This window comes from Sprattus sprattus (genome assembly GCF_963457725.1).
Source record: "Sprattus sprattus genome assembly, chromosome: 3".
Lineage (NCBI taxonomy): Eukaryota > Metazoa > Chordata > Actinopteri > Clupeiformes > Clupeidae > Sprattus > Sprattus sprattus.
The window spans coordinates 31,329,878-31,354,984 of NC_137922.1; the positions used below are offsets into that span (position 1 = coordinate 31,329,878).

Genomic DNA, 25,107 nt, shown 5'->3' on the forward strand with positions numbered 1-25,107 from the left:
CTCTCGAATGCGTTTATTGAGAGCCTCAGTCTGATCATGTGGTCACTAATCCCATTATACAAAACAGTGCGCTTGAAGTATTCGTATAGGCTACAGAGACCCGTTGGAGAAAATGTTTCCATGAAATGATTGGAATAGACGTAAACGTAAAGTCTTAAAGCCGAATTATGCCCCAAGTGTAATTACCATGAGACACGTCAAATGCATGCACTTTATACAGCGCATGCATGCACGCAAACACAGACACATACACCCACAAGAGAAAGTTTGTAGCGTACGTAGTGTGTTCTGGGGACCCCACACATGTTCCTATAGCAACTGCAATCAGCTGGTGAGCAATGATGTGCACTGGGCGACCACTGGCCAAGCCAAGCCAGTGGAGAAAGGAAGCTAAAGGCTACCCTCACAAACAGGGCTTTATGGAGAAACAAGGTAAACAGTTGACCACTTTGCTATGCTTAATATTGGCTTTGTTGGCATGCACTGCTATCTCTTTAGTCATTTTAACAGGAATAATCAGATTTTAAAAATAGGAGACATTAGAATACATGGTGTTATAAACTTAATACAAACCTAATTTAACACTTTTTTCTTTACTTGAACATGACGTACGAGTTTATACTGGAGTTTTATCAGAGGAAAGCCATGATGCGCCTATCGAGTTAGAGGTCATTGATTGAATGGGTTGGTTGGTATCATATAACACATTAGATAACGTTACCTCTGAACAATAGTGGTGTAATCATTGAACCTCTTAGCTTTCAAGGGATTTTTCTAACTCCCAAATGATTTATGAAGAGATCATTTCGTGTAATGCGAAAGAACAAACATTCAGATTTTTCAGTAATTCAGAGCAAGTAGGCCTATGCATGCATATTTCTAAACGTGTGCAAGTTTTGCCCTGCTGTGTTGTGACCTGATATTTGTGGTCCAACTTTGAAACAAAACAGGGCTTTCCAGTAGTCTAGATATTTCTGTCAAAATGCTAATATACTCAGATTGTATAATAAGAGAACAATTAGAGTTTTATACTGAATACATAATTAAAACCCACCAGCCGGTTTTGCAGATCAAAGGGGAATGTCACTTGTAATGTTAAAATATTCTTATATACTTCCTTGTGAAGGCGAACATTATTTTTTTGTAGACAATATTACTGTCATCTAGACAGGTGTAGACCCTCTTGCCCTGTTTCACTGATCATCAGTGATGTCAGTCATCATAGTATTGAACTGACGTGGGGGAAGGAGGAGAGGGAGGAGTGTGTGGGATCGCCTGAGGAACGGACATGCTTCACCCTGGAGGAGGAGAATCCCAGAAAGCACAGCTATGTTGCAGTCTATGTGTAAGTGCATCTATTGTTGCATATCCTCAGGACTCATTGCTGAAAAAGGAGGCATGTTGACACATAAGGATGGATCTTGGTGTGAGCTGTAAGACATTTTCACATACTGATATTAATGTCTCAATTTCAAAGACTTGTTGTAAGACAACCGCTGTTATTTGTCAGTACTACATTGTTCATGAGTCTGTGTGTGGTCCCAGTGGCTATGGCACACAACACACAGCCGAAGGTCTGCAAGCCAGCACTCTGTACCGCTTCAGACTGAAGGCAGCCCGTCCTTCAGGGGAGACCATCTGTGGTCCAGTCCTGTCTGCGTCTACAGCACGTGAGTGCAGACATCAATCACACAGAACACATCACTGAACCCAGCCTTTTGTAAGTTAAATTACGGAAAATGTCCTGTCACTCATTTACAATTGTCACATTCATACATACATTTCATATATGCATATATACAGGTCACATTCATATATAAATAAATAAATACAATCTGATGAAAAGGTGTAATTGGGGCTGGGGTTGTATTTTTCAGGGGAGCCAGTGAATGGCAGGCACTTGCACCAGGCCGTACTAATGAACGATGAAGAGGAGTTGAGCAAGGTGCTGCAGTCTAGGTGAGCACCTGAAACTGATTATACCTGGCATGCAAAAAAAAACGGCAAAAAGACTGTGTAAAAATATGCTTCTTTATCCACACGATTCTTCCAATCCTTCCACAGCAAGATGAAAATGGAGAATGCAAACTAAAGAAATGTGTATGGCTGTATGGTTGCTAAGATACAGGTAGTGGTTCAACTCACCTACTGGCTCATGTTACCCCAATCCCCCCTACTGTTAAATCCTTCAAATACGGACAAGCATTCAGAACATCTCAGAAAACAATTGAAAGACATTACGCATTAATAATTGTATAAAATGTGTATGCAAAATATGTGTATGCAAGATATGCTGTTTGAGTTCTGGTTGATATTTGTTTTGTTGAAGGATGGTAAATGTGAATGTCCCTGACAGACTGGGGTTCACCCCACTCATGGTGGCGGGCATGAGAGGATTCTTAAGGTACCATCCCTCTTGTATTCCATCCGGTGGTTCCTCTCTGAAAAATCACTCTCTATAAAAGCTCTTCTACAGTGTTGAATTCAAACAGTGTTCAAATAATCTCCACCTGTGACTTCTCCAAAGCTTGGTCCACATTCTGGTGCAGCATGGTGCTGATGTCAACATGACCAATGGCAGTGGGAAGAACAGGTGGGCTCATATTTGTGCTGAATCTTCCAAAAGCCTACTGCTCACTGCATGTTTTGCTTTCTGTGCAAATGTCATGCAGGTGGATCCAAAGGACTTGCCCTTTATTGATGGTCCATGTAAAATACTTTTGTTTCATTGTTTTATGATGTCTCACATTGTAAATCTAGTGGTCTGTGACTAATTGTGTGTGTGTGTGTGTGTGTGTGTGTGTGTGTGTGTGTGTGTGTGTGTGTGTGTGTGTGTGTGTGTGTGTGTGTGTGTGCATGGGTATGGGCTGCAGTCTGATGCTAGCATGTTTCTGTGGGCACCTGGAGGTTGTGCGGTACCTGCGTAACTGTGGCGTGCCGTGGAGCTGCATGGACAGGGTTGGCTGCACAGCACTGCACTGGGCCACAGATGGCGGCCATCTGCCTGTTTTACAGCATCTCTTACAGGATGGCTGCAAGGTCAGACGCTTCCTAGGGTCACATCCAGGGCAGAACCGTTTAGATATGATGTATTCTCTTAGTAACCAGTTCAGTCACTAAAACTCAAGTACAACTCACTGTTCTGCCTCTAGGTTGTGGCACAGATCTGCAGTGCTAAAGGAGACCCACAATTTGCCGGCCTGTTGAGTGCCTTGTGATTTGTGCATGATTAACGTGTACATGCAAAGCTCTTAATTAGCTGCAGTGATATTTCAGAACACAGTGTGCATCCCATATGTGACTGATCTTGGTACCGTCATTAATTTGTATGTTTTGTTGCATGTTTGTCCTCTGCCATTGTAACCTACTGTGTGCTGATGGTTTCTCCTGGTCCCCAGGTGGATGTGAGGGACAGGGTGTCCTACTGGACCCCTTTAATGAGGGTGTCTGCTCTTAGTGGGGATGCTGAGATGGCTGCCCTCCTTATAAGAGCTGGAGCTGACGTCAATGCCAGAGACCGGGATGGCAAGACACCACTAATGGTATGGGCTGCAGATTTAAAGCCACTTATAGTATAGTGTTAAAGGTACCATGAAAAGCATACCCTGAATTTTTAAGGTATTTCTTAAAGGAGACTATTCAGTAGATTCAGGGGAAATTAGACTCATAATTTGGCTCATATCATCAGCTTAAGGAGTCATTAAGGGCAGAGACTGTATTAAGGGACCCTAAATACACATTGATGGGTGTTGGATGGCTTCAGTCTAAGTTAAAGCTGCCCTTGAGGGTTCACTGTTACAGGGTTATGACCCCTCCGTCTCCAGAACAATCCAGTGTGATGGTACCTTCAGTTCTTATACCACAGAAGTAACTGGAGCATTTTGCTTGGCTCACATTGATGGGAAACTGAGACTGTATTCAGAGTGATTTCAGGAGAAGGCTACTGCATTCCTTTGTCATGCTGGGTAAATGTAGGACTTGTAAAGTCTTCCTTCTCCTCATAAAGGTAGCAGTGCTAAACAGCCATGAGGAGTTGGTCAAGCTCTTACTTGAGAATGGAGCTGATAAACATGCCAAAAATGGGGTAATGTAATGTCTGCTTTTGTACAGTTCATGTGGTAATGCATGTAAGACACAGAGAGCCCTAGTTTGATGGTGAAAACAGCTGGCCCAAATGGCCTATTCTGCCCAAGCAGGTTGTCTAACCTCTGGCAATAGTGACACATTCTTCTCTGACAGGGAACATTTGATTACGCCAATCATAAACCATCACTGCCCAAGTCTGATTTATTTATCCGGCAAAAAATATCATGCTCCCTTTATTGGAAAAGGGGTGTATCATGCCTACATATTTCTGTATTAGCAAGGGAGCAGGAGCAGAGCTGTGTTATGGGTTATTGGTACAGGTGTTCAACTTCATCAGTATAATCATAGCCAACAATCTCCCATATCTTATCACTCCCCAGTCATGTAAGGCTAGGCTAGTGGTCACTGCTGCTCTTGTGTTTTGCTCAACCGGTTATGTCCCTATATCTTGGCTATCCCATATCGTCAGTACATCTACACATATAGTCAACAGTAGCCTCGTTTATGTTAAATAATACCATTATATGTGACCTCTCTCGTTTGGTTCTGCATGCACCAACAGCACCAAAAAGGCCTACAGTTTGGTCCCAGAATAATTCGAAGTAAAAAAGCCATGGAAAGGACAATATTATAGATGTCAGTTCCAAGAGAAAAGCATTTAAAAACAGATTTGACAAAGTACAATTATATGTCAACAAATGTCATTGTTTTGAAAAACAAAAGAAGCACGATAGTTTATTCCTTGTTCAAGCACTCCTGGTGAACCCTGTCCAGAATCCGCTGTGATGCAATTGTCATCGTCTTACATGTAATTTTGTCTGAGATTCATCATTCAGTTAAAGGGATTGCTCGACAATGCTACTTGTCAATTTTAACCAAACCTTTCACTAATTGGCCTGGTTTACCCAATTAATGTCTTTACCACTTACTCTGCAGAATGTCCATTTTTGTGCAACGGTGTGCATACACTGCTGTTTTCACCGTCAAACTAAAGCCCTGAAGCTTAGAGTGTGAGACTAATACTCCATATGTGTGTTTATATTTGGTTAACTTGATCATGTAAGTTTGAAGCAAAGGGTAATTGATTCATGAATCTTTTCTGAACTACTTTTTTCTTTAGTTTGGATTAGGTGCCATAGAAATGGCAAAGTCTTTTGAGCGAAAGGTAAATGTACATCACTGTATGTTCTCCTCTTGGGTCTAAATTCTATGAAGATGCTGTGAAGCTCAGAGAATGCAGTTGCCCATGTTCTATGCATTTCAGAACATCCTCCAGCTGCTCACAGGAACCAAGACTGATTAGAAGAGTTTCTTTACGTGGAAGAATCCTGACCTATCAATGAGACCATTCATCACAAAGCAGATTATGGCAGTTCCATAGTCAACTTTACTAATATGCTGAAATCTGATTGTTTCAAATCTGTGCATCTTCATTGACAACTATGTATAGTACGTTTTTACATGTTCATTTATCAAAGGTTTATTGTACAAAAAAATACCTTGATAATGTGTTCACCTGTAACACAGTCGACGAGGAAATAAATCAGAGCACATAGAAATACAGCAAGAGAGATGAGTACTGGTTAAAGTGTTGATACAAAATTACAATAAATGAGTACAAAAAAAGTGAGCAAAGCAAAGTTAAACTAATGCAGTACAATGAAACAGAAGTAGCCTTGGCTTCTAGTCAATGTAGCAGTGATACATTTGTTTGCAGTCAAGTATTGCAAATTAGATGCAATCGATGAGAAAGAAAGTAGACTGAACAAAACCTATTTAAGTCTTTTTACATTGTAAAAACAAACCTTAAACTAAGCCTTGTACCAATACGTAGAATATAGATGATGGCATTAGAGAGTGAATGGTGAACAGTTATTTAGATGAGATAGATCAGCAAAAAATAAAATGGCACATAAAATAAGTAAACAAACACAATTTCGGTGTACAGTATAAATAAAACAAGCCAGACTCAAGTTTTTGGACACTGCTGGCTCAGAGGCAATGTGCACAAATCTCAGTGGGCAACTGTGTGCGTGCACCTCAGTGCAGACTCTCCCACTAGGCGCTGTGCTTGGCAACACAGTTCTGCTCTAACGGCAGGCACGAGTTAGCCCTATCCAGACTCAACAGGCAGTGTGGTCTGCAGTTGTACCATCATTCAGTTACCATGCTGCATCCTGCAGGTCCATTCATGGTAGTCTCGGGTTCAGCTTTCCCCTCTAAGGCGGGCAGGCAGGAGATGCCCCATATGCCCCCTGTCCACAGCCCCCCGTCAGGTGTTCTGGGGTAGTTAGGGCTTATGGCCAGGTGTGAGAATGGAACCTAAGAGATGGTTGAACTGCCCTCATTACTTTATGACTATTCTGGCTCTCATGTAACTTAATCTGCAGGTTGTTTTTATCTGGTTCTTTCAAACCTTTTAAACATAGTGGAAGTGCCTAGTTCTCAAGTGTCTGGTTTACAGTTTTTATGATCGTGATGGAAAAACACCAGTAAGAACTTTCCATCCACTCCTCTTTTTTCTTTTCATATTTTAGGTGTGTTCTAAACAATCACCTCAACACATGGCCCCATACTGTCTTCAATGTCACAAAATACCTCTTTCTTAAGTCAATCCACAAGATGCAGAAAGTTCTGCTTAAGATTGCTGCTGTCTCCCATTTATCCTACATCTCCCAAATATTGTAGTGATTCTCCCACACATTAAGCTACAAAGTCCCTTCCATTATAAATCCAGTTTACTCGACATCTCCTCTTTTAGTGTCTCTCCAGATGGTTCACTAATGAGAGCACTGAAGCCTCCTCGGATAAAACAAACAGTACAAACAATGTATTCAAAAAGACAAAGATGTAGGAGGAGGAGAGGTTTAAAAAAAAAAAAACACACAAATGCTACAATTCAAAGTGTCTACCACAGTGCACTGTGCTGAAATAAATACAGGACATAAATAACTTCACATGTACCTGAGCATGTCCTCATAGCACCGTTATGAGATAGAGCACCAAGGGTCGGGCATCTGAGACCAACCCCAGAGTTTCAGGACTCAGACAGACCACATGTCTTTCAAGGGCAGAAGTTTTATAGTGCAAAAGAAGTCTTTTTGTCCCTCCAGGGCATCCATCCCTTTTGTCCAAGGCCTCAGCTGTATTTCACTCCACCAATGATGTGAGGCTTTGGCAGTGTTGGAGGCTGCTTGGGAAGAGGTCTGGAAGGAGAGATGAGAAAACCAGATATAACACCTGATTGAATTTCCGCTTCGCGGCGTGGCTGCATTACCGCCTTGAATGTGCAACACTGACCGAGTCTTATCCTTATAATGTGGAGATATATTTCGGAATGAGGCGGTTTAAAATGCTCAGCTTTAGTCTATTTGTTCCTTGACTAATGGGGCACAGTGATATCAGCATACTGTACTCCTGGAGTAAACAACTCAAAAGAACTCCTAATATTCAATTAAATGAAAATGCGCACATTTCCTAAATAGTGTCAGATTCAGTTCCTTCTCCATGTTTATCTAAACAAGTGGATGTGAAGCTGCAATAGAAACAATAGATGGTAAAGAGGTGGTGCTGGATTAGGCGTGAGGTAGGTGGGCAGGGTCACCTGGAAGGGTGTGGGAGAGGAGGCACTGGTCTGTGGATCCCTGGCACAGGTCCTCTTCCAGGGAGCGGGACTGGCACGGGCAGGCGGGCGCTGGAGGGACTGCGGATCACACGGGCCGTCCTGCCCAGAGGATCAGCAGGCAAAGGCTTCTGGGGAGGGCTGGGTTTCTCCATGTCCTGCATGGTAAACAGCAGAACAAGCTGAGTAGCAGTCACAGTATGTGGTAAGGATATAAAATGTGTACTCAGGAGATTTTTTAATCAAGTATGGAATAGGATGTCTCGTGGAGCTGGTGTAAATTCTGCAGTTTACTGACATAAACTAAACTTTGTGACATAAATTCACTGAAGTTTGTCTGGATAAGCAAATAGTTTTAGCTTGTGCAAAAAAGCCCAACTGGGTCACCTCTGCATCTGACTGCTGACATAGGATGTTCTATTGTGCCTGTGACACAAAGTCTCACATTAAAAGTTACACAATATATATATGCAGTTTTCACAGCTGTGCCCTATTTAAGTCAATGAAACCACAAACTGCTTTCTGTGAGTTATGTATAATTGTATATCCAATGGTTTGGACAAACTTGGCAAATGTTTTATTTTTTTCCTATTATCTTCAAATATACTTTGATCTGAAAGTGTATGCCTTATGAAATTGTTTTACAAGATATAAACAATCAAGATATAGAAACAACATAGATTTTCTTTCTCTCCAACAGAAAGGAAGTTTTGTTTATAGGCAGGGTAGGACTACATCACCCAAATTGGTAGTCAGCCATTATTTATGTGTGGAGCAGCATTTAGCAGAGAGAACCAACGGTACAGAGTGACTTCATAAACAGACGTCAGCCAGAACATTTCTTTCAAATTCTACAGCTTTCAAATGGAGACACAAAAACCATCAACAACAATAATAAAACTGGCACACATAATCACCACCACAGGAATGGCAGACCACCAGTCGGCAGGTTTATCAGTGTCCATAGACAATGCCTGCGTCTCAGGTTAGAGATCAAATAAACACCTTACAAGTTTAAACTGCATTCATAATTCAGTGACATCTGCTCAGAAGAGGCAGCATTACTGTTTCATCCACCTCCAAATTGTTGTGATAAACTTTCCAGAAGGCTACCTCATGATGCTGGTCAGATAATCCAAAAAGAGCACAAACTTGCCAAAGATCTTTTCCCTCGTCAGTATAACAAACTTATGACTGGCACTGCCAGTGGATACTAATTTGATATTGTCAGCAGACATCAGCAGCAAATCCAGAGTTTGGACTTGACAGTGACCAGCAGGGGGCAGTGTAAGGTAATCTTAAGTCTGTTTGAGTGGCGTGCCTCGCTGCCTGTGCTGCTGTCCCTCCTGTTGCCTAGGCAGCAGCAGCGACCCGGCGGGCATGTGATGAGGGGCCGTCATGTGTTCCTAATCTAGTGCAGGAGGATGAGGTAATGATGAGCGCCTGCTACCTACTTCACATCTGTTCCCTATTCAGAGGGAGAGAGGGAGGGAAGGTTGGGAAAAAAGAGAGAGAGGGAGGGAAGGTTGGGAAAAAAGAGCGAGAGGGAGCCCTTTCCAACCTTATCCACAGGGAGAGAGCCAAAGCTACACAGAGCTCCCCGCCCAAACCCCCTTCTGACTCCACGCAGGGATCCAAACATGATTTCACACTCGGATTCAGAGGTGCCTTAGCTGCCAGACACCCTTTCCCCGTGTAGAAAACCCTGTCATGGCTCCATCCCATGAACGTTTGGGCTTTGCTAGCTGAAGACAATGCAATGTCTGGAGCACACACCTCACATAACATTCACAATTCAAAATTGGAATAGTCTGTAACATAGATTATGGGCTTTTTCACTAGTCAGTGTCATTGATTCCAATCATTTCAGCAGCCTTAGGGAACAACATGGGAAGAAACATGAGAAATCATTATGAACAATCAAACCAAGGGGTAAGACTTCATGAGTTATTGACCGGCTCTTTGCCACAGAGCTTGAAAAAAGACAACGTCTTTGAAAACCCCCAGAGCCGTTAGCACAGAATGGTAATAGCACACCATCACGAGAACCAATTTAAAACTCCTGAAAAAGAATGTTTTTGTAAAAGACACGCATATTATTATGGCAGATTAGTGAGGAGAAGGTGCTGATGATGAATAAACAGCTTTCAGGCCCCCCGCACTTCAGAAGATCACGTCAGCTATCCCTAGACTCTCTGGGCACTTCTCACTAACAACATCATGAAAAGATAGATTGGGTTAGTGGGAATGTTTTCTGGAGATAGTGTTTTGGAAAAAACTCATTTAAACTTTAGGGGAGGTAAACTCATTTCTGCAACCCATCTACACCGTCATCCCTAAAACATGGTCACCCACCGCCAACTTTTGGAAAAACTTTTGGAAAAAGCTTCTCTGTCTCCAGCCACTCTTTGTGCAGCTTAGCGTCCGCTACATATGGTTTGGAGACGCTGCGTGGAGACCCTGGTTGGCCTCCAGTCCCTCTGTCTCTCTCACCCTTTAGGGGTAGACCCTGTAGCTCAGGCACTGCCAAACAGCTGCTCCTTCACTGACAGCTGGACCCTGATAACAGGCGCTCACACTGACTGTTATGAACATTTTTATTAAGAGAAACAGCTGACCAGGATGGCTTCCTATCTCTGCATTACCAGTGTGAGTGCTGTGGGTTTGGGCTTGAAGCGTGATATATGACAGGAGCTTCCTGCACCAAACGCCCACACATACCTTTCACACATACCAATTAGTTCTCTTGATTAGCTATTCAATATACAGCCGCGGAAAAAATTAAGAGACCACTTCAAAATTATCAGTTTCTCTGGTTTTACTATTTATTGGTATGTGTTAAAGTAACATGTACATTTTTGTTTTATTCTATAACCTACTGGCAACATTCCTACCAAATTTCAAATAAAAATATTGTCATTTAGATCATTTATTTGCAGAAAAATGACAATTGGTCAAAATAGCAAAAAAGATGCAGTGTCTTCAGATCTCGAATAATGCAAAGAAAACAAGCTCATATTAATTTTTAAACTACACAATACTAATGCTTTAACTTAGGAAGAGTTCAGAAATCAATATTTGGTGGAATAACCTTGATTTAAAATCACAACCTTCATGTGTCTTGGCATGCTCTCCACCAGTCTTTCACATTGCCGTTGGGTGACTTTATGCTTCTCCTGGCGCAAGAATTCAAGCAGCTCGGCTTCTTTTCATGGCTTGTGACCATCCATCTTCCTCTTGATCACATTTCAGAGGTTTTTTATGGGATTCAGGTCTCGAAATTGGGCTGGCCATGACAGGGTCCTGATCTGGTGGTACTCCATCCACACCTTTACTGGCCTGGCTGTGTGGCATGGAGCATTGCCCTGCTGGAAAAAACAGTTCTCAGAGTTGGGGAACATTGTCAGAGCAAAAGGAAGCAAGTTTTTCTTCCGGGACAACGTTGTACTTTGCCTGGCTGAGGTTTGTAAAAGACCATAAGGATTGAACCAAAGCGGACTGGAGGTCATCTTCTAAGTTCATCTTCTCTGAGTCTAATTTTCAGCTTTGCCCAACACATGGTCGTCTGATGGTTAGACGGAGACCTGGAGAGGCCTACAAGCCACAGAGTCTTGCACCTACTGTGAAATTGGACTCATCAGAGAAGACGAACTTAGAAGACCCTCCAGTCCGCTTTGGTTCAATCCTTATGGGCTTTTACAAACCTCAGCCAGGCAAAGTACAACGTTGTCCCGGAAGAAAAACTTGCTTCCTTTTGCTCTGACAATGTTCCCCAACTCTGAGAAGTGTTTTTTCCAGCAGGGCAATGCTCCATGCCACACAGCCAGGCCAGTAAAGGTGTGGATGGAGTACCACCAGATCAGGACCCTGTCATGGCCAGCCCAATTTCGAGACCTGAATCCCATAAAAAACCTCTGAAATGTTATCAAGAGGAAGCTGGATGGTCACAAGCCATGAAAAGAAGCCGAGCTGCTTGAATTCTTGCACCAGGAGTAGCATAAAGTCACCCAACGGCAATGTGAAAGACTGTTGGAGAGCATGCCAAGACACATGAAAGTTGTGATTTTAAATCAAGGTTATTCCACCAAATATTGATTTCTGAACTCTTCCTCAGTTAAAGCATTAGTATTGTGTAGTTTAAAAATGAATATGAGCTTGTTTTCTTTGCATTATTCGAGATCTGAAGACACTGCATCTTTTTTGCTATTTTGACCAATTGTCATTTTTCTGCAAATAAATGATCTAAATGACAATATTTTTATTTGAAATCTGGTAGGAATGTTGCCAGTAGGTTATAGAATAAAACAAAATTGTACATTTTACTTTAACACATACCAATAAATAGTAAAACCAGAGAAACTGATAATTTTGAAGTGGTCTCTTAATTTTTTCCGCGGCTGTAGCATCAGGTGAAGCTTTTCTCAGATTGGAATGAAGATCTGGGGTCAAGCTGTGATGAAGACCTGGACCTCTCCCACCCGACCTCCTTTCAATCTCATAAGAGTTCTAGCTGGAGTGTAATTAGCCTGATGTTTCTGAGCGGTGTCAGTGAAGTTCGAGCTGGAGTGTAATTAGCCTGATGTTTGCAGTGATGTCAGGGGCCTGACCTCTTTCTGGTGTTGTGACACAATCAGAGAGGTGCTGTCTGCATGGGGTTTGTATTTAGGGATGTAATGAGAGCTGGCAGACACACTGAATTCAACCTGTGTCTGGAGAACATATTATAACCATTAGGAAATTCAAAGTATTCTGGTGTTATTAAAGGTGCATTTTTGTTGCTTCTAGACCAACAATGATGGCAAACATCAAGGTACAGTAATATTGGGGAGCCCTGTGTATTAATCATGCCTTCATCTTGAGTCTCCTAGAGTCTAACACCTAATATTGTGAACCATTTTATGACAAATATACTTGCTTGACTTTGATCAATTCAATATTTTCCTTTTCCAATATCCAACCCTGAGGCTTGAAACACATTTCGTGTGATGCATTACACTGAAGGGCTTCAGAGAGATTACAGGTACATATGAATATTTAGAGCGCAATATGTTTCAGCCCAGTGCCTGCTATTGCATTTACCATAAAGGTGGCAGTGTGTTCACAGACCCATTTATTTTCCTCAGTACGCACGTAACTTCATCAAGCTCTCCACCGCTCTCCGAGCCAATTTGGAAATGTCTGTTTCATCTCGCAGGCGCTGGAAGAGGAACGGCGGTGTGGTGCGGTGCGGTGTGGTGTGCTCAGCAGGCACTGGTGAAATTGATACCCAGGCATATTGGATTGGGTCTGGATTATTGCACCTTCTTCATCTCTGCAATATTGCCTTTCTGCCGGGCTCCTGCTTAGCTGTCATGTTCATTATGTCGCTGGGTTTACATGCTGGAAGAAAGAAACATTCTCTCGCCCCGGGCTGACCTGAGGGGTTAAGCTGGTGTGATTTTTACTGGACTGTGAGGAGCTGTCGACACACACATGGCTTTATAGGACAGACGAGACCCTCCCCATCCCACCCCACCTCTACCTCCACCTCCACTTCTCCATCCAAACCATGACCACACGCCACAGAAAAGTGTTCATATTAAATACCACTGACAGAGAGTTCATATTAAAAACCACAAGCCGAATGCTCATGCAAAACATTCAGGCGCCTGTGTGCAGGAGATGTAATAACACATGGGACCGTAGCACAGCCACAAACAGATGGGTCACTTTTCAAAGGACCAAAGGTGAACATTTTTCAACGCTTTCAACGCAAGGGTCTAGAGGGCCATGAAACTCACCATGACCATCCTGAAGGAGCTCTGCCGCTGAGGGCCCCCACGGAAGGAGGCTCCCCGAGGGGGGGCCTGGAGGTGGATGTGGGGGGGCTGAGGAGTCCTGTGAGGAGGTGGCACCGGTGGGGAGATGGTGAGAGTCAGTTTCAGGGGCAAGGGGTGGCTCAGGTGCACGGACGGGCACTGTGGCAGCTGACGCAAGCTATGAGATGGCACCACTGCCTCAGGACCCAGGTGAGGTGGCTGAGAGAGAGAGGGAGGCAGAGAGAGGGAGATTTTCATCACTGTCTGCACATAATAGCAAACCTCTGTGCATTCTTAATGCGTGTATGTCAGCAGACATAGATTTATGAATATGCTTGCATGGACCTGCATATGCATGCTACTGCACAGTTATGTCTGACGTATTTATATGCGCCTGAAAACAAGACCTGGAAGCATATTCATAAATGCGTTTGCCTGAAAACAAGACCCTGGAAGACAACAAATCATCAGAGAGACTGAGCTGTGTGGAGAGGTGGAGTGGACGCGGCGGGGAGCAGCAGGAGCAGCAGGAAGCAGCGGGAGATGAGAGGAGATGAGAGGAGATGAGTCGGACCCGCTCCCCTGTCTGAGGCGCGCCGTGCTAATCTGCACCTCCTCTCCACACTCGCTCTTCCTGCTGCTCGCTTCACGCCACATAAATCACACACTTCTCCCACACCCATCAGACGCACCATAAACACACCAATCACCTGAGACCAACAGACCTCACACACACACACACACACACGCTGACCCCTGGCCAAACAGGCCATGTACAGGGACAGACAGCGACAGATACAGAACAGTGGGAGGGAGAGAGAGAGGCAGCGCGAGGGTGTAGGGAGAGAGAGAAACGGAGAAGGAAAGGCGAGATCTTGACAACTGCCCAAGTGGAAAATGACCTCACCTGCACCCGGCTTACATCAAACAGCCCTACATCCTCTCTCCGCTTACCAGCACAGACCAATGAGAACCAGATGCTGCTGCTGCCGGTAACACAAAACACACAACGGACCTCTCCATATCCCCTCCTTTTCTCCCCCTGTCCAGTAATGTACAACAGCTTGCTTATATGCATGTGCCAACTTGTCATACTCACACACACACACACACACACACACACAAACAAAATCACACACATGCAAGCATACAAACACACTGATCCACTTGTACGACTTCCTTAAATACAACATGTGGGCACACAAACACAATTGAGCTCTTTCAATCCCCCCCCCATGGTTCTATCAATCAGGGCTGTAAACGCCGCCCCCCCCCCCCCCCCCCCCCCCCCCCCCCCCCCGCTGACTGTCTCCCTTTACTAAATGCTCATGGCCATGCACAAAAGACACTCTGCCTCCATTGTCAGTTTAAGCTGGTTTGGCTAACAATAAACCCCCCTAATCAATATTCCTGCTGGGCGACAACTGCAGATACATCAATTACTGCCCACTTCCCTCGCTTCTCTCTCTTCCTTTCTTTGTCTGTCCTTCTCTATTACTATATTTCCCCTCGCTATGCAGGATGGAAAATAGGTGTGGATCGGTGAGCCTGCTTTGTTTCCGCAAACAGGATCTACTTTCTTGAGCTGCTCAGACAGAAATGACGCATGAAATGACTTAATGGGAGCCAACACCACTACTGTTTCCTCTGAAGATGAGAGATGGCACATTTTACGCGCCGCTTGATGTGATAATAGGAACTGATTTCATCATTATTACAACGATTCATAATGCAGCCGCACAGATGTGTGTGAGTGTGTGTGTGTGTGTGTGTGTCTGTGTGTGTGTGTGTGTCTGTGTGTGTGTGTGTGTGTGTGTTTGTAGGAACATTTACATGCATATGCATGTGAAAGTGAGAGAGAAAGACAAAGACATGCAGATCAACTGGGACTCAGAGCGAGACACGCACCTTGTATATGCTGGAACTGTGCAGTTTGCCTGGAGGCTGGCGTGGTGGAGACATCCGACACACTGGGTGTTGGTGGGACGGACTAGATGTCCTGTTTGGGCCCACGGACCTGCGGATGAGAGAAACATATTCAGTCTGATAACACAATGTGAGTGGGAGGATGCTTCATTCCTGAACATCAGCATAGAAATGGTCCTTCATCCAGGGGCCTGATTCCTGATACTCAGAGGAGTCCAATGAATAATGAGCTCCTCGGGTTAATTGAGATAATATGTAATAAACTGTATCAGTGCGTAATCACTCCCATTTATATACTGGAGAATGTATCTCATTCACCTCATTAGTCTTAGGTGGATAATTATGTAAAAGAAAAAATGCAAATGAGAGATTCTCCTGGTCAATTAAACCCCAATAATAAGATTAATTGATTGTAGTTACTACGCCCCTGGGGGCAGGTGAGAGGAACAGTGAGTTATAGGGGGCGAGTCTCAGTGCCATGTAGCATATGCTGCAGTCAATGCAGAGGAATGGAGAGATTCTGTACCTCAGCTTCTCAATGGTGCTCTTCTTGTTGGTGAAGAGGAAGCTGAGGGTCTTCCTCTTGATGCAGGCGATGACGCCTACTCCCACCAGGAACAGGAAGGCCACCAGGATCCCCAGGATCAAACCCGCTTTGTCTGCACAGTGACAGGGGTGGGAAATGGTTAGGAAACCAGCACATGGAGAAGACACATGGAACACTACACTGAGGGACATTGTGAAAAACAGTGGTAATAAACCATAATTTATAATGTTTAGACTGCAGGACTTAGTGGACAGACTATTGGACAGCCTGATGCCAATCAATACTGACCGTCTTGGTTAACCTCCACACTGATTGGCTAATCAATAAACTGGTTTAACATACCTGCTACTCTCACAGGTCCGCTGTCCAGACTGCCTCCAAAGCCAGCCTTATCACAGAAGGGAGGGGCCCAGTGGGCCTCGCAGTGGCAGTTCTTATTGTTGTTACACACCTGTGGAAGGAAACGGACCAGTGAGGAGAGATAGAGATCTTCACACCAGCTCATCATCACAGCTGTGGAAGGACACGGACCAGTGAGGAGAGATAGACATCTTCACACCAGCTCATCATCACAGCTGTGGAAGGACACGGACCAGTGAGGAGAGATAGAGATCTTCACACCAGCTCATCATCACAGCTGTGGAAGGACACGGACCAGTGAGGAGAGATAGACATCTTCACACCAGCTCATCATCACAGCTGTGGAAGGACACGGACCAGTGAGGAGAGATAGAGATCTTCACACCAGCTCATCATCACAGCTGTGGAAGGACACGGACCAGTGAGGAGAGATAGACATCTTCACACCAGCTCATCATCACAGCTGTGGAGAACAACATTTCAAAAGAGCTCGGAATCACCAGCGGACCGTCTGTGGAAAGTTTATTTAATTAATTTAAAGTAGCTAGTTTGGTGAACTTCAGTCTCTTGGGGCAAGTTGAAACTTGGACCATAATGATGAATAAGAATAACAATGGATAATAACTGTCAACGATGCTCTTTAGTTTTGACTTGGCCTTTATTGTTTGCAACCAACCAGAACAGTCTGTCCAGCAGACAGCCCATGCGGCTCTGACACAAAGCCCAAGCATCTCTGGCCAAAGGAGCACGCTGAGGCACAGCTCCATGGAGAGAGTGAGGACTGAGAGGAGGCCAGCGGGGTGCCACACAGCCGCAGTAGACGGCTGCAGATGGGAGCGAACATGCCCCATTACCCATGTGGCATAACATACAGCACCAACCTCCCCGCTGTCACGCAGCTAACAACCTGTTTCCACATGGCCACAACCCTGCGGAGTAAAACAACTCTGTCTTCTCTTCTCTCCTCTCCTTTTTTCTTCCCCTCTTTTCTTCTCGTTTCGTCTATAAAAAAACACACAACATCCCAGAGAATCCTCGTACTGGGGCACTGGCTGGACCCGGCAGGAATCCCCTGTGAGGTAATCAAGAGCAGCTGTGAGCCCCGCCGCCAGGAGAACATCTTGATCCGATGTGGAGAGGAGAGGAGACGAGAGGAGAGTCAGCCCTGGTGTCTTTAATAGACAGGCTCTTCAAAAAGCCATTGAATAAAACAGGGCAGCTGGAAACAAACCGGCTTGGGTTTGGAGTCACTGGAACAAGTCTGAGTTCTGCAAAAAGGGTTTTGATGTTCTTAAAAATGTTTCCCATTTGTTCTCCAGTTTAATCTATAGATTTTGTGTGATACATACTGCTCATCAATTGTGCTTGTTTGCTATCTAACTACACAATTGGGCTGCAATTGGGTTGTCAGTACAGAGAGAGATTAGTGCTGTTGAGAGGTAGAGCTTGGCCTGTCTCTACCCTATGTGATGGAGCTTACCCTTCTCTAACTTAAGAACGTTGGCAGTAATGGAGCCATCACTACCATCCAATCAGAAGTCCTGCTACTTTGAAGGTAGCTTTGAAGCAGGACTTTGACATAAGATGACTTTGGATAAGAATGAAGTCAAAAGCCCTCAAGATTTTAGCAAAGAGAACTTTCAATTCAGTCTGGTAATATGACATATGAAGTCAATATTTCACTGTCCCGGCAGACACATATCATTGGTCAAGGGTAAGTTACTGAGGCTTGCAAAGGCATTTTCGTTTCGACCAATGACGCCAATACACATAGGTGAAACACACTTGATTGTGAAATGTCGTCTGTTAAAATATCCACCAGTGACTGAGGGATATATTTCTACAGCCTGTCTTCACATTTCAGCGCATTTCTGGACAAGGACGAGTGCCTTGGAGTCAAAGTATGATGAATAGCACTTTAAGCTGAACACAAATGAAGCTATTACGCCTAATTGATTGAACCTTTCAGGAGCCTGGAAGATTGATTGTGTAGCATTGTAGCTCTCGCCGTACATCACACCACTGTGCTTACATAATGGCCCGGAAGGCAGCGCGTGTGTGTGTGTGTTTGTGTGTGTGTGCGTGTGCGTGTGCGTGTGTGTGTGTGTGTGTGTGTGCGTGTATGTGTGTGTGTGTGTGAGAGTGTGTGTGTGTGTGAGCTTTGCTGCTCTGCCAACATTGTGTCTAAAGGGAATTAGAGCAGCACTCCCACACGGGGCAGAATGGTGCCCTTAACTGCTGGCTGGTAAGCAGGTTCCATGTTGTAGTTGGAATAGTGGCAGTCAGGAGAGGGGGATTGGAAGACCGGTCCTTGAACCGCAATCAGGGACAGGCATGAGGGGGAGGGTGGGGGGGCTCCTGCATCTTAGCATGGGGTCCACTGATCCCGCTTCAAGCTGCTTCATGGATCTCTGACTTACAGTCCTGACTCACCCGTGCACGAGATGGGGTTAATGAAGGGGCACGCGTGTGTGTGTGAGTGTGTGTGTGTGTGTGTGTGTGTGTGTGTGTGTGTGTGTGTGGCGGCTCACTCACCCCCCGCCCGCTGCACTTCCCGGCACACTGGTGGACGCCAAAGACGCTGACATTCTGGCACTGGCGGTTCAGGCACATCTAGGGAACAAAGAACAAGAGGAGACGTCCAGGCTCATAAATACAGAGTCAGCACCTCCGCGCGGGCGACACAAACACTCCTCATCTAAACGTGATGGATGAAGTGAGATGTCCCAGAGACCTCCCCACGCCTGTTATCTTTGGAGGAGCACATGTCAGTATATCAAGCCCCTCACTTATTACCAGAGCTCCCTGACATCATTAATAAAGCCAGTACAAAGTGCTTTCACTGACAACATGGCCTCAAGAAGGCTGTGGTTTTGGGTTCTGTTTTTGGAGAGCTCCACCCAGATGAAATCAAAACCTCTGACAAGAACCTAACCCCATCCACTTGCGGCAGAGGGGCCCAGCTGCAGGGTAGGGATGACTTGACTAGGGGTGTGAGAAGACAGACCAAATTTGACTGAGGCTTGCACACTGACTCCCCACAGCAGGCCTAGCAGCTAGGCTTTCAGTAATGATGGCTGCCAGCAGTAGAAGATGCAGGCTGAGCTGTGTTGGGCCCGGCAAATCCTCACTGAACACCAACTCCACTAAACAAACCCACATCTGAGTAATGTGCTGATGTCACTCGCTTCGCCGGTACTTTCCACCGTCCCTGCTCTGTGTTACAGCCATTGAAATGAGGGCATTCTCTGGCACCATCCTGACATCTGTGGCCATGGCAAACTTCACAGAGGTCTCATTAAACTGGGCAGGCAGGCAGGCAGGCAGGCAGGCAGGCAGTGATGGACTGACAGAACAGGGATGATGCAGAGGCATGCTCTCAGAGCTGGTTCTTGACTCGCCGCTCATGACTTGTTTTGGAGCAGGTTGTGGGGGACTGAACAAACAGGGGAGATTCAGCGTCACATGCAGGGACTAAGCTGAGGATAATGACTAGAGGAAGGCTGTCCTGAGGACACCAGCTGAAAGTAAAGGATTCTAACCAAGGTTCCTTTTGCTAGTTCTCCTCTCTGGTTCCTCTGTGCCCTCAGACATACTTACCATGCTGTCTCCACACTTGGTTCCTGTCAGCACTAGGCCAGGGTCCGGCATGTCGTCCCCCAGATAGACGTGTGTCCCCCTGCACAGGATACGACCTCCCTCGTGCAGCGGGATGTTGGTCTCGATGGACACGGCATTCGTACCAATCACCGGCCGATTGGCTCCACCTTGGCACTGAATTTTACCACATTTAGCATCCCTGTGGCACAAACAAGTCACCCAAGTTAGCTTGCTGATGCAGACTTTAGCCTGTCCTATTAGCCTGTCCTATAACCCGCATTAACCATGGCCATTGGATTTGTAAACAGTTGCCAAATCAACAACTTATCTAAAAGGCAATTTAGTTTAGTCAACAACTCAATAAACAGCCTATTTTTGTCATGTTGGATAATTGCTGTTTTCAGATCAGAGAAGTTTTCTCATGGCACTGGGGATGGGGAACGGAGCAGAACGCTCTCCAGACGTGCTTTAGAGAGGAGCCTACTGTGAGGTCTTTGTGTGCCTGTAATCAAGGCTCATCCACTCCCATCTACTTCTGTCATTAGAGCAATTACATCAATCAACACACAGTCCACTAAGCGTTTAATGCCTCTGCCATCCAAGGACAATTAAAGAAATGTTTTGCGAGTGCTAAGTCCCCATGCAAATGAGCACAGCGGTCTTAATAGACTGTGTAGTAATGACTCTCCTCCTCCTCCTCAGTCTTTTTGTTGTGTTGCTCTCTCAGAAAATACTAAGTTGTAGAGAGAAGGAAGGGAAAGAAAAAGAGAGAGAAAGAGAGTGAGAAGGAAGCATCCCGGGTGGAAAAGAAACATGAGGGAGACATGTCTTACTGAGCCTCGCATTTGCCGAAGGATCCTTTGGCGTCCTTTCCACAGTTCCCATACGGGTCTCCGGCTGAGTTCACCCTCTCAAAGCAGATCCCTGGAGCTGCCTTAGCACCTAAAGGAAACACACCGGCTAATGAGAGACCGGAGCAACCAATCTTACCAAACATGAATAAACCACACAACCCAACCGCAGACACGTACACAAACATTTTCAGAGCTCCCTTTTTTAATAACCTGCAGTCACTCCAGGCCACATCTCATCCGTGTAGCCATTAAGAGAAACAAGACTGAGTATGCGGTGGTGTGTGCTGGCCCATGACACACACCATCGGCTGAGTGCTGGTGCTTGGCAAACCCTCTACGTGTGCAGCACAGTGGATCATGGGATATTACAAGTTCATAATGAAACATTTCTTCCACGAAAAGCTTCCACCGCACAAGTGAGATATAGTGAGATATAAACATTACAGAACCATTTGAATGGGACTGGTATCGCTTTTTTAAATGTATGACTTAATATGTGAACCCAAGTGGATTTCTGGTGCATGCTTGAATGTGACAGATACTGCAATCACAACCGGTCTCCTTTCTGTCCTTCTGTGTGGCTGTGCAGAGCATGAGACCCACCTGGGCCCCAGAGGGTGATGCACTGCTGCTCGTGGGTCTGGCAGATGCCGTTGTAGCAGTAGCCCTCTACATTGTGGCAGGCGTGACCGTCGTGCAGGTACACATTGGCAGGACAGTGGGGACTCACCCCGGTGCAGAACTCAGGCAGGTCACAAGAATTACTGGACTCTCGACAGGGTGTACCTGCTGGCTTCAGCTGCACCGAGGCAGAGAGAAACAGAGAGAGAGAGAGAGAGAGAGAGAGAGAGAGAGAGAGAGAGAGAGAGAGAGAGAGAGAGTGTAATAATGGGTAGAAATGGCTTTTTGGATCTATACTTGTTTTTCTAAACTGTCAGTACATTTCAGAATTTCACCCACGTTTAGTGTACCAGCATTGGCTCCACTTAAGAGTGCCATCCAAGTGTTTTTCTGAACTTTTCTCTCCAGCTAAATGCAAACTGATGTACAGAGCACATCTGTCCCATGTATGATTCATGTCACATTTATAATGACAGCTGCAGTGTTGTGGGCTGGTAGTGTAGATGTCCGCCATGACGAGGACGTGTTACCTGGCAGTCCTCACAGCACTGTCCATGGGCGCACACCGCGTCTCCCTTCAGAGTGCAGGTGGTGGCGTTGCAGCAGGGGTTCATGCACTCCTACAGCACAGTGGGGGATCAACATGGAGAGAGGGGGGAGAGGGGGGAGAGGGAGGAGAGGGGGGAGGAGAAGGAACAGAACAGGCAGGAGTTGAGTTTCAGCTCATATCCTCAGAGTTCCTTCATGCTATCAGAGCACTCCCCCGCATCGGGGACACACCTCCGGATCCTGTTTCCCCCCCGATTTTCCGTGCTGGTTTCCCAGGATTGGGGCTCAGGAAACGCACGCTTCCTAAAGAGAGCGCTTTGCTGCCATTCTGCTACACTACCCGTCCGCCTATCACCCAGCCCAGAGGGGAACCCAAAGATGGGCTAAAAACAGTGATCTGGCTCCCTCAGCATGTAAACATACACCACACTCACACTCACACACACAAACAAACACACACATACACACTGTGTTACACACGTAGGCACCACGAGTGTGGCCATGGCTCCATCTGCTTCATGTTAGTGCCTCTCGGACCCCTGCAACTCAGCCATCAGCGGCCCACTCTGATTGCAGAGTGATGAATGGTGGGAAGAGCCGGTGTGGGGTGAGGTAGGGTGGAGCAGGGGGTGGAGGTGGGGGGGTACTGGGTGGGCAGTGGGGCCTGATGCCCTGACAGGCTGAGCGAGGCGAATCAGTCAATAAACTGCAGATGAGTGAGTGGGTGGGTGACTGAGGGCTCCGATGACAGCTGTCACCTGTGCACTTCAAAGGCAGCACTGAGCAAAGCCTTGGTGCTGTTGTGCACTAAAAAGAGTCCTCCCTCCCTAGTGAGCACATGAAGGTGCATGAGAAAAAAAAAAAGCGAGAGGAGAAATGAAAGTACTGGGTAGCGATGAGGACAAACGGGAGGAATCAAAACAAAGAGAGAAGGAAAACTGAGAGATGAGAAACAAAGAAAAAAGAAGAGGGGGGAAAGGGGCCCACTGTTTTTAAGACCCTTGGGGCTTGTGTTTGTGTGTGTGTTTGTGTGTGTGTGTGTGTGTGTGTGTGTGTGTGTGTGTGTGTGTGTGTGTGTGTGTGTGTGTGTATCTGAGCATAAGTCACGTGTACTTCCATAACTGCATGTGTATGTGAATGTTTAGGTGTGCTTGGCTTCCCCCCTACCCTCTGAAGAGCTTGAGGGTAGCTGGCAGAAGATCGAGCGCTTAGCTTTTATAGGACTCCTGGCTGATTGTAAGCCCTCTGTATAGCGAGACTGGGACATGAGTTTCACTGTTAAACTGAGCCCTGACATCACCCTAGAGCACTCCAACTGTGTGTGTGTCTGTGTGTACATGTGTGCGTTTGTGTGTCTCTGTGTGTGTGTGTGTGTGTATGTGTGTGTGTTTGTGTGTATGTGTGCACAAATTTGTACATCTATTGAGAATTGTTGAGAACTGATGTAGTTTCCATATATTCCTCCTCAATCTCTCCCTCTCTCTTTGTCTCTTAATAACTTCGAAGATATCTGAATTCCGCTGAATCTTGGCTAAGGTCATAAACTGTGACTTGGCAGGGCGGTCCGTGACACTTAAAACCAGTCCCCTCATCACACTGCTGACTCCACACAAACACAGATACACAGACTCACAAACTCTCGGGACCTACACTTAACACTACCACACGTTGTGGGTCACATAGAGCTGCAAGAGCAACACACCGCTGCCAGAAAATGTCTTGCGCCAGAACTCATCCTCCATAAAAACACTCATTCCCACTAAACAAACAGCTATTGTTTCACAGAGGAGGTGTCCACTCTCTGATAAGTCTCAAAAGGGGTCGCAGTCACTTGACTTCGCTCTGGCCCGTAGTATCCATTGACCAGATGTGTGTGTACAGCATATGTCTGCGTTTGAGTGTGTGCGTGCGTGTGTGTGCGTGTGTGTGCGAGGGGGGGGGGGGGGGGGGGGGACCCAAGACACAAAAAGATATACACAAACTCTGTGAGTGAGACAGAAAAATTGATTGTACAGCTGTCTGTTAATTTTGTTTTTCGTGAGATGAAGCAATAGCCAAAAATAACGTCATCAAGCTCTAATGTTTGTTGCAATCCATCATAGCTTTTGGGCCAAAAATGTGGATTTGATGAGATGATAATGCAAGCCTCACTTCAGACCACATGTGGAGTGTCCTGGTGTGAATGTGTTGTGTATACTCTTACATGGGTTTGTGCTTGTTTTTGCAAGGCCTTGTTTTGTCTGTGGAACTATTTGTGCGAGTGGATGACTGAACATTCTTTGTGTGTGTGTGTGTGTCTGTGTCTCTGTGTGTGTGTGTGTATGCATGTATGTGTGTGCACATCATTTGTTGTGTGGGATTGTGTGCATGTGTGTGTTTTATATGTGTGTGAGTGTATGTGTATGCACATAATCTGTTGTGTGGGAGTGTGTGTGTATGCTTCTCTCAGTCCTCAGTGTCTGTGAGTGTCCCCCTGTTGGACTGCACTCTGTCACCTTGTGCCCCTTCACCAACCTCCAGATGTCACAGTGGCATCTCTCTGCCATGGGGCGGAACACATGCATGCAGTGGGCTAAAGTGGAACAGGGGTGGGGATTCTACCTCCAGCTCTCCGCAGTCACACTCCTCTCCCTCCTCCACGTAGCCGTTGCCACACTTCTGTCCCCCGTAGAGCACTTTAATCTCGGGCATGTTGAACAGACACATCCCTACCCCCTTCTCCAGGCTGGCAGCCAGATCCTTCTTACTGCAGCTACTGAACACCGTGGGAAATGGGTACCTGTACGTACACACACACACACACACACACACACACACACACACACACACACACACACACACACACACACATACACATACACACACACACACACACACACATAGAGGGTTCCCTTAATCCAGTTTTGGACAATATACCACCATCTTCCCTGTATAAAAAACTTTAATCAGTGAGAACACCACCTATTCAAGAAAGTTGAAGATGAAAAGACAGAAAGAGGAAGAGGGAGAGAGAGAGAGCGAGAGAGAGAGGGAGAGAGAGAGAGGGAGAGAGAGAGGGAGAGAGAGAGGGAGAGAGAGAGAGAGAGAGAGGGGGAGAGAGAGAGAGAGAGAGAGAGAGAGAGAGAGAGAGACAGCTCAGTGTTG

At 45.7% G+C, this 25,107-nt stretch overlaps 2 protein-coding genes across 2 annotated transcripts in view; one reads left to right on the forward strand and one right to left on the reverse strand.

Annotated features, from left to right (window-relative positions):
- Positions 1-223: 223 nt before the first annotated feature.
- Positions 224-5,389, forward strand: fank1 (fibronectin type III and ankyrin repeat domains 1; the record flags this gene model as incomplete). Its single annotated transcript, XM_080835441.1, is given in 12 exon segments — positions 224-352; positions 354-432; positions 1,168-1,345; positions 1,546-1,670; positions 1,878-1,959; positions 2,330-2,404; positions 2,528-2,593; positions 2,874-3,039; positions 3,399-3,542; positions 4,007-4,084; positions 5,207-5,251; positions 5,351-5,389. Coding segments are annotated over 12 exon segments (1,206 nt in total).
- A 1,271-nt stretch (positions 5,390-6,660) lies between these two features.
- adam12a (ADAM metallopeptidase domain 12a) overlaps positions 6,661-25,107 on the reverse strand; it is a gene marked incomplete at its 5' end in the record, with an annotated part of 77,963 nt that continues 59,516 nt past the window's right edge. The window contains 12 exons of the mRNA XM_080835692.1: positions 6,661-7,292; positions 7,691-7,866; positions 13,489-13,725; positions 15,415-15,523; positions 15,959-16,091; positions 16,322-16,430; positions 18,875-18,952; positions 19,940-20,138; positions 20,773-20,881; positions 21,397-21,592; positions 21,945-22,034; positions 24,565-24,742. Coding sequence (XP_080691818.1) covers positions 7,226-7,292; positions 7,691-7,866; positions 13,489-13,725; positions 15,415-15,523; positions 15,959-16,091; positions 16,322-16,430; positions 18,875-18,952; positions 19,940-20,138; positions 20,773-20,881; positions 21,397-21,592; positions 21,945-22,034; positions 24,565-24,742 — 1,681 coding nt within the window. The 3' untranslated portion in view covers positions 6,661-7,225. The remainder of the gene's footprint in view (positions 7,293-7,690; positions 7,867-13,488; positions 13,726-15,414; positions 15,524-15,958; positions 16,092-16,321; positions 16,431-18,874; positions 18,953-19,939; positions 20,139-20,772; positions 20,882-21,396; positions 21,593-21,944; positions 22,035-24,564; positions 24,743-25,107) is intronic.